The sequence below is a fragment of the Cetorhinus maximus genome, chromosome 9 (assembly GCF_964194155.1).
Source record: "Cetorhinus maximus chromosome 9, sCetMax3.hap1.1, whole genome shotgun sequence".
NCBI lineage: Eukaryota > Metazoa > Chordata > Chondrichthyes > Lamniformes > Cetorhinidae > Cetorhinus > Cetorhinus maximus.
This window is the reverse complement of record NC_135887.1, coordinates 86,203,630-86,213,568: the sequence shown is the minus strand read 5'-3', so window position 1 is coordinate 86,213,568 and position 9,939 is coordinate 86,203,630. Positions and strand designations below refer to the sequence as shown.

General features: G+C 49.9%; 1 protein-coding gene across 2 annotated transcripts in view; it reads left to right on the top strand.

Moving 5' to 3' along the window:
• Window positions 1-1,167: 1,167 nt before the first annotated feature.
• The window catches only part of tsg101a (tumor susceptibility 101a), a 47,002-nt gene continuing 38,230 nt past the window's right edge, over window positions 1,168-9,939 (top strand). Inside the window, exons 1-2 of one of the 2 annotated variants that reach the window (XM_078549008.1) lie at window positions 1,168-1,378; window positions 4,841-4,925. In XM_078549008.1, coding sequence (XP_078405134.1) covers window positions 1,337-1,378; window positions 4,841-4,925 — 127 coding nt within the window. In that variant the 5' untranslated portion in view covers window positions 1,168-1,336. The remainder of the gene's footprint in view (window positions 1,379-4,840; window positions 4,926-9,939) is intronic. The other variant, XM_078549009.1, reaches the window with a different exon arrangement.

Genomic DNA, 9,939 nt, shown 5'->3' with positions numbered 1-9,939 from the left:
TAAATTTATACTGTTTAAGGGGGGGTGGGGCAGGTGGAACTGGATAGAAGGCCAGTGATAGGTGAGGACAAAGGGATTAACAAAGATGTCATGAACTAAAGGACAAAGGGAGTGTTGATGGTGGTGGTTAGTGCTAAAAAAAGGTGCTAATAGTGGCATAAAGGTAAGAAAGCAGAATGTGATTATAGATGAACAAGAGTAACATTGTGTGAAAGAACAACATGGAATAAGTAATAGATGGCCCTGCAAGGGATGGGGTGGGGGAAGGGGGCAGTGGTGGGGAAGAAAAGGATAGAAAATGGGATGAAAGGGGATAAAACCACAACCAAATGAACAAAAATAAGTGGATAAAAAATAAAAATGAATGTAGAAAAATGAGGGTGAGGATGGAGGAGAGAGTTCACGGTCTGAAGTTGTTGAACTCTATGTTGAGTTCAGAAGGCTGTAAAGTGCCTAGTCGGAAGATGAGGTGCTGTTCCTCCAGTTTGCGTTGGGCTTCACTGGAACAATGCAGCAAGCCAAGGACAGACATGTGGGCAAGAGAGCAGGGTGGAGTGTTAAAATGGCAAGCGACAGGGAGGTCTGGGTCATGTTTTCGGACAGACTGAAGGTGTTCCGAAAAGCGGTCACCCAGTCTGCGTTTGGTCTCTCCAATGTAGAGGAAACCTCATTGGAAGCAGTGGATGCAGTAGAATCTTGCTGGAGTGTTTTTAGACCTTTCCCCTTCAGCTTGAAACAGTTGTGTTTTAGCTCACTCTAACTGTGGGCTGATGTATTCAGAAAGTTGTTGGAGGAGGAAAAGCTTTGTTAGGCAGATTGGCCGAGGCAAACACACCAGACCTTCATTTTAGGAACAACTTAATAAATGTTTGAAGTAGAGGAAGCTACAGATTTATGGCGATGGGATCAGCATTGGATGCACCGGCAAACAGTGGTCCACTGGCCAGCTTGAGCTGTAAATTCTGCTCAGCGGTGCAGCCTGGCGAAAAGAAGGCAAACAACACATGATTTGGACCAACACAGCTGCCAGCAGGCCCGACTTCGAACCGTCATCCACCGGCCGCGGAGGAAGAAACGGCCGACAAGGCACCGGGAACAACATCCGGGCACCAAGAAGAAGGGAACGGCCCCGCCCACCGTCACAGCCCCGCCCATTGAAGAAGCCCCACACCCACAGTGACGTCGCTGCCGAATCCAGGACGGGTGGAATGCGCATGTTCTTGCCGCTGTGGATGTGATTTTGATGATTTCCGGTCTGGCCTAGGCCGGGCGGAAAGGGAAGCTGAAGTGCATCAGAAGCAGAAAACAGTAAACAGAGTGGGTGGAAACTGAAACAATGGCCGTAAACGAGGGAATACTGAAAAAAATGGTATCAAAGGTATGAACAGAGGAAGGGGAGGGATTGGAACAGGGAGGGGCGGGAGACTGGCACAGGGAGAGGGAGACTGGCACAGGGAGAGGGAGACTGGCACAGGAAAGGGGAGGGAGACTGGCACAGGAAAGGGGAGGGAGACTGGCACAGGAAAGGGGAGGGAGACTGGCACAGGAAAGGGGAGACTGGCACAGGGAGAGGGAGACTGGCACAGGAAAGGGGAGACTGGCACAGGGAGAGGGAGACTGGCACAGGAAAGGGGAGAGGGAGACTGGCACAGGGAGAGGGAGACTGGCACAGGAAAGGGGAGAGGGACACTGGCACAGGAAAGGGGAGAGGGAGACTGGCACAGGAAAGGGGAGAGGGAGACTGGCACAGGAAAGGGGAGAGGGAGTCTGGCACAGGGAGAGGGAGACTGGCACAGGGAGAGGGAGACTGGCACAGGGAGAGGGAGACTGGCACAGGAAAGGGGAGACTGGCACAGGAAAGGGGAGAGGGAGACTGGCACAGGAAACGGGAGACTGGCACAGGAAAGGGGAGAGGGAGACTGGCCCGGGGGGAGGGATCCAGAGGGAGAGAGAAACTGGCACAGGGAGAGAGAGAGGGACTGGTACAGGAAAGGGGAGAGAGAGACTGGCCCTAGGGAAGGGAGGGACTGGCACGGAGAAGGAGATAAATGGGGCACCGGGAGATGGAGAGAGAGACTGGCACAGGAGAGAGGCTGGCACAGGAAAGGGGAGAGAGAGAGACTGGCATAGGGGACAGACTGGCACGGGGAGTAGCACGTGGAGAGTGGCAGGGGAGGAGGAGGGAGGGACTGGCAGGGGGGAGGAGAGAGATTGGTACAGGGGAGGAGGAGAGAGAGACTGATGGGGATGGGAAAGGGAGAGTGGCATGGGACAGAGAGAGACTGTCACAGGGCAGAGACTGGCACAGGGAGGGCAGAGAGAGTGACTGGCATAGGGAGGGCAGAAAGACTGGGAGAGAGAGAGAGAAAATGGCATAGGGAGAGGGGAGACTGGCGCGGGAAGAGGGAGAGAGAGAGGGACTGGCACGGGGCGATGGAGAGAGACTGACAGAGAGAGGCTGGCATGGGGAGAGGGGGAGAAAGAGACTGGCGCAGGGAGAGAGACTGGCACAGGGAGAGGGAGAGAGAGACTGGCATGGGGAGAGGGAGAGAGAGAGACTGGCATGGAGAGAGAGGGACTGGCACAGGGAGAGGGGGAGCGAGACTGGCACAGGGAGAGGGGGAGCGAGACTGGCACAGGGAGAGGGAGAGGGGGTGCGGGCCTGGCACAGGGAGAGGGGGTGCGGGCCTGACAGAGGGACAGGGGGAGCGAAACTGGCACAGGGAGAGGGGGGGCGAGACTGGCACAGGGAGAGGGGGAGCGAGACTGGCACAGGGAGGGGGAGCGAGACTGGCACAGGGAGGGGGGAGCGAGACTGGCACAGGGAGGGGGAGCGAGACTGGCACAGGGAGAGGGGGAGCGAGACTGGCACAGGGAGGGGGGGGCGAGACTAGCACAGGGAGAGGGGGAGCGAGACTGGCACAGGGAGAGCGGGAGAGTGAGAGACTGGCACAGGGAGAGGGAGGGAGAGAGAGTGTGAGACAGGGAGAGGGAGAGAGGAAAGATTGAGAGTGGCACAGGGAGAGGGAGGGAGAGAGAGACTGTGATAGGAAGAGGGAGGGAGAGAGAGAAACTGGCACATGGAGAGGTAGAGAGAGAGGGAATAGTACAGGGAGAGAGAGGGACTGGCCCGGGGAGAGTGAGAGGGGGTCTGGCACAGGGAGAGAGAGAGGGAGGGATTCCGGCACAGAGAGATAGAGAGTGAGAGGGGGTCTGGCACAGGGAGAGAGAGAGGGAGGGATTCCGGCATTGAGAGATAGAGAGAGAGAGGGAGTCTGGCACAGGGAGCGGGAGAGAGAGAGCGACTGGAACAGGGAGAGAGAGAGACTGGCACGGGGAGAGGGGGAGCGAGACTGTCACAGCAAGAGGAAGAGTAAGACTGACAGGGAGAGGGAGTGCAAGACTGGCATGGAGAGGGAGACTGGGAGAGAGAGAGGGAGTCCGGCACAGGGAGAGAGAGAGGGAGTCCGGCACAGGGAGAGAGAGAGGGAGTCCGGCACAGGGAGAGAGAGAGGGAGTCCGGCACAGGGAGAGAGAGAGGGAGTCCGGCACAGGGAGAGAGAGAGGGAGTCCGGCACAGGGAGAGAGAGAGGGAGTCCGGCACAGGGAGAGAGAGAGGGAGTCCGGCACAGGGAGAGAGAGAGGGAGTCCGGCCCAGGGAGAGAGAGAGGGAGTCCGGCCCAGGGAGAGAGAGAGGGAGTCCGGCACAGGGAGAGAGAGAGGGAGTCCGGCACAGGGAGAGAGAGAGGGAGTCCGGCACAGGGAGAGAGAGAGGGAGTCCGGCACAGGGAGAGAGAGAGGGAGTCCGGCACAGGGAGAGAGAGAGGGAGTCCGGCCCAGGGAGAGAGAGAGGGAGTCCGGCACAGGGAGAGAGAGAGGGAGTCCGGCACAGTGAGAGAGAGAGAGGGAGTCCGGCACAGGGAGAGAGAGAGGGAGTGTACCACAGGGAGACTGGCACAGGGAGAGAGAGAGAGAGTCTGGCACAGGGAGAGAGAGAGGGAGTCTGGCACAGGGAGAGAGAGAGGGAGTCTGGCACAGGGAGAGAGTGAGGAAGTCTGGCACAGGGAGAGGGAGGGAGAGACTGACACGGGGAGAGGGGGAGTGAGACTGTTGCAGGAAGAGGAAGAGCGAGACTGACAGGGAGAGGGAGTGCAAGACTGGCATGGAGAGGGAGACTGGGAAAGAGAGAGGGAGTCTGGCACAGGGAGAGAAAGAGGGAGTCTGGCACAGGGAGAGAAAGAGGGAGTCTGGCACAGGGAGAGAGAGAGGGATTCTGGCACAGGGAGAGAGAGAGGGAGTCCGGCACAGGGAGAGAGAGAGGGAGTCTGGCACAAGGAGAGAGAGGGGGAGTCTGGCACAGGGAGCGGGAGAGAGGGAGGGAGTCTGGCACAGGGAGCGGGAGAGAGGGATGGCGTCTGGCACATGGAGAGGGAGAGAGGGAGGGTGTCTGCCACAGGGAGAGAGAGAGGGAGTCTGGCACAGGGAGCGGGAGAGAGGGGTGGAGTCTGGCACATGGAGAGAGAGAGAGGGAGGGAGCCTGCCACATGGAGAGGGAGAGAGGGAGTCTGGCACATGGAGAGCGAGAAAGTGAAGGTGTGGCACAGGTGTGTGTGTGTGAGGGAGTGGAGGGGTGAAAAAGTGGCACAGTGAGTGCATGGGGCAGGGAGGATGGGTTAGGTCGGAGACTAGCAGGGAGGGAGAGAGGGGCAGAGTGTAGTAGGAGGGCAAGGGTGAGTGATTGGATAAAGTCAGAGTTTAGCAAGCAGTAAGAGAGGGGACTGACATGAGAGAGGAACTTCTAGGAAACTGCTCTGGATTAAACTGCTTTATTCTTTTGAAGTATAAATACAGGGATCTGACAGTGCACGAAATCCTGAATGTTTCCTCTACCTATAAAGACCTCAAGCCTGTGATTGATGCATTTGGTGAGTCACATGAAAATTCATGTAAATAGATTTTATCATTTCACTGAAGGGCATTTGGTCTCCTCTGATGACTTGGTTGATTATAACAGTGAGCAGCTGCACATAGGTACAAGGAAGAAGCCATGTTTGGTCATATTGTTAATTTTGGCATCCGTGCTGTAGTGCAGGACAGTTGGAATCTACTCTCTTGGATTAACAAAGAAAATGGGGAACCTTGCTCCTGAATGCCACCCAGTATATTTAGGCAGGATTATGTTTGGCACTGATACCCCTCTTGTCAAATAGTCCATATTGGTTGACATTTAGGTAAGCTACCAGAAGGCAACTAGAGCCTGTGGAGCTGTAGTCCGGCAAGGAAAGGTGGAAATTGATAAAGTTTGGTCACCATATAAAGTAGCAATGCTCATCTTCACCAACCCAGTTAACTGCTGGCATACATTCAGTTTACTGCACCTTCAAAGGCACTCATTACAATCCCTTGGGTCATTGGTAATCCTCCATCTGTTACCTTGACAGACTTATACTGCATCTCTCTGGCACCAATTTCTTCCGCTTCTCCAGTTGGAATTCAGTTTTGTTGCCTCAAGCTCCCCAGTAAAAAGAAAGATTACATTTATATATCGTCTTTAATGACCTTGGGATGACTCAAGCTCTTTACAGCCAGTGAAGTACATTTGAAGTGTAGTCACTGTTGTGGTAAAGGATAGCTACTACAACATCAACAACTGCATTTATCTTATACTCTTTAAACAGGAAAACACCCCAAGGTGGTTTGCAGAGGTGTAATCAGGAAACAAAAACAATGTCAAGACAAAGTAGATATTAAGAAAGGTGACCACAATCTTGATTAAAGAGATTTTTAGAAGGAGGGAGTGGTTCAGAGAAGGAATTCCATATCGTAGAGTCCAAACGGCTGAATTCACAGCTACCATTGATGGGGTGAAAGGAGGGGAATACATAATAGACTGGAGTCATGAGAGGAGACGGTAGGGGATGGGATGGGGTGGTGGGGGGCGGTGAGCAATTTTGAGGGGTTGTACTTGTAGTGCTGGATGCAGTTACAGAGATAGGGATTTAAGTACAGGCTTGAGAATGTTACATTTGAGATATTGGGTGACTGGGAATTTGAGGAGGTCAGTGATGAGAGGGCTGTTGGATGTGTGCAATAAGATATGGGCAGCAGAGTTTTGATTGGTCACAAGATGGGAGGCTGGGTAGTAAAGCATTGCAATAGTCAAATTTTGAGGTGTCAAAAGGCATGAATAAAGGTTTCAGCAGCAGATGTGATGAGGAGAGGATAGTGTCAAGCGATGTTACAGAGATGGAAGTAAGCAGTCTTTGTCATATGGAATATATAGGAAGCTCAGCTGAAAAGTAAATAGATCACTGAGATTGTGAACAATCTGGTTCAGCAGTAGACAATAACCAGGGATGCTGATGAAATGGGAGATGAGGGTACGGGAATGTTATTAAGCGGCAGTTATCTAAGGTTCCATGGCAAGACAAAGGCCTCGATTAAAATAGCCACCTTGGTTGTGTATATTTTTCTCCTCATGTGAGCCTCCACTGGGCAACAGCTAACAATAATATGAATGGAAATTGAGCCCACAGGAGCAGACCTGTGTCCTATCTCCTTGGTGCAATGAGTTCCAGGATTCTTAAGAGGGTTCCTTTCACCAAGGCAATGGTTGAGAATATAGCCTTAAAGAAAGTGAAAAGTGACCTAAATAGTGGAGGAGGAGGAGATTTTAACATAGTTATTTCTTGTCAAAGAATGCCTGAGCTTAGGACAGTAAGTCAGAGGCAGTATGATCTGTTCCTAAAGAAAGCGGTCCTTTGTATCTAATTCAATTGGAGAGGATTTATTCAGTACCCCACCCCTCACCAAAAGTGAACATCCCATTGACTCCATTCTAAACCTGCTTCATTCCTTAAAAAAAAACTAATCAAAAAAATTTTCCTTAAAAATTATTTTGCTGAAAGTACGTGTGCTGATTTTTATCCAGTTGGGGAACTGTGTTATGTAAATTGGAGTCACAGTACAAGGGAATTCAAACCACATAACCAGATTAACCTACAAGCTTTCAGGTGAATGGCGACGTGAGGAAAAACTGTTTTAAGCAGCAAGTGGTCAGGATCTGAAATATACTGTCTGAGTGTGTGATGGAGACAGATTCAATTCTGGATTTCAAAAGGGAATTGGATAATTATATGAAGAGAAATAAATTGCATGACTACATGGAAAATGCATCTTGCACTAGCAGACCTGCTCTTGCGTAGAGCTGGCATGGCCTCCTGTGCAGTAACCATTCTGTGACTCTATCAATGTCATGAACATTGTCCTTTCAGCTTGCAACATTGTTTTCTCCACAACCTCAAAATCAGTCATTGAATCATAGAATGATACAGCACAGAAGGAAGCTATTGGGCCCATTGTGCCTCTGCCAGCTTTTTGAAAAAGAGATTCAATTAATCCCATTCCCCTATTCTTTCACTGTGCATAGCATTTTTTTTTCCTTTTCCAGTTTATCCAATCCTCTTTGAAAGTTTTATTGAATCTGCTTTCAGCTTTCAAACAGATGCATTCCAGATCATCATAACTCGCTGCATAATTTATTTTTCCTTCCGGCTGCCTCTGGTTCTTTTGTCCAATTGCCTTCAAATGTGTGTTCTCTGATTACTGACCCTTTTACTAAGGGAAACAGTTTCTCCTTACTAACTCTATCAAAGGCCTTCAAAATTTTAAACACCTCTGTCAAATCTCCCTTAACCTTTTCTGCTGAAAGGAGTACAACCTCAGTTTCTCTAGTCTTCACAAAAAACTGAAGTCATTAATCTCTTGTACCATTCTAATAAATCTTATTTGCACCCTTTTTAAGGCCTTGACACCCTTCTTAAACAGTGGTGACAGAATCACCCAAAATATTCCAGCTGCTTCCCAACTAGTGTTTTATGAGGTTTAGCACTATTTCTTTGTTTCTGTGCTCTGCGCCTGTTTATAAAGCCATGAATTCCTCATGTGATTTTCAAAACCTTGTCAATTTGACCAGTCGCTTTCAAAGACTTGTGTATGTATACTCCCAGGTCTCTCTGTTGTTGCACCTCCATTAAAATGTTACCATTTAGTTTCTTTGCCTCTGATTCTTCCTATCAAAATGAATCACTTCACGATAAATTTCATCTGCCACGTGTCTGCCTATATCATTAACCTCCCTTGTTCACTACATAATCGGGTTTTGTGTTATGTGCAAAATTTTGAAATTGTGCCCTGTATGCCCAAGCCCAGGTCATTAATAAATATCAAAAAGAACAACGGTCCCAATACCAACCCTGGGGGAGCACCACTGCACACTTTTTCCCACTGCTGTTCACCACTACTGTCGGCTTTCAGTCGCTTTGTATCCCTGCAGCCATTGTCCGTTTAATCCCTGGACTTCTATTTTGCTATCAAGCCTGTTAGTTAGTATATATATATATATATTATATATATATAATCACATATAAAACATCAACTGCACTTCCCTCATTAATCCTCTGTTACTTCATCAAAGAACCTAAGTCAGTAACCTCTTCCAGCCCAATGTCACAGGTTAATGAAACAGAAGTAGAAGCTAAGTGGTAGCTTTCTGATACACAGCCTGCTGTGCGTGAGGTTCCATGCTGACTGTTCACCCTGTCAGTGTTAACACCGTAGCGGTGTCACACCCTGTCAGTGTTAACACCGTAGCGGTGTCACACCCTGTCAGTGTTAACACCGTAGTGGTGATCACATCCTGTCAGTGTTAACAACATCACGACTCACTGGGGATAGTGCGCTGTAATATCAAGCCCCACTGTTCTCCAAGCCACGACAAACGTGTAAAGATTGACCAAACCACCAGATTGCCCTAATTCTACCTAATTGTTTAATTTAGGTTAGCAGAATACAAGCACCAGGCTTGTAAACTTAATAAATAAATAACTGTTTATTGAACAAACTGTCATTAACCAGTGGCAAAAGAAAGCAATATGAACTGCTAATTTCTAACTCTATAATCTAAACGCCACCCCTTCTTAAATCCCTATATACACGCATACAAGACACATAAGACACACAGAAAACATGGATTCTAAGGGTGGGATAAAACCGTTCAATAGCACCAATTCCAGAGTACAGGATTCGCTGGGTTGATTTTGATCGATGTCTTTCAAATTCCTTTCAGTTCTTGTTGATGACATGAGGCGGTCTTCCAGCACTTTCAGTATTAATGTTTTCACCTATTAATGTCCCAGACTCCTCCATCACCATCCCTGGGTATGTCCTGTCCCAACGGTAGGACAGACCCAGCAGAGGTGGCGGCACAGTGGTATACAGTCAGGAGGGAGTTACCCTGGGAGTCCTCAACATCGACTCCGGACCCCATGAAGTCTCATGGCATCAGGTCAAACATGGGCAAGGAAGCCCCCTGCTGATTACCATGTACTGCCCTCCCTCAGCTGATGAATCAGTACTCCTCCATGTTGAACATCACTTGGAGGAAGCACAGAGAGTGGCAAGGGCGCACAATGTTCTCTAGGTGGGGGACTTCAATGTCCATCACCAAGAGTGGCTCGATAGCACCACTACTGACCGAGCTGGCTAAGTTCTAAATAGCTGCTAGACTGGGTCTGCAGCAGGTGGTGAGGGAACCAACAAGAAGGAAAAACATACTTGGCATCATCTTCACCAACCTGCCTGCCGCAGATGCATCTGTCCGTGACAGTATCGGTAGGAGTGACCACCGCACAGTGATTGTGGAGACGAAGTCCCACCATCACATTGAGGATACCCTCCATTGTGTTGTGTGGCACGACCACCGTGCTAAATGGGATAGATTTCGAACAGATCTAGCAACTCAAGACTAGGCATCCATGAGGCACTGAGGGCCATCAGCAGCAGCAGAATTGTACTTGAACACAATCTGTAATCTCATAGCCCGACATATCCCCCACTCTACCATTACCATCAAGCCAGAGGATCAACCCTGGTGCAATG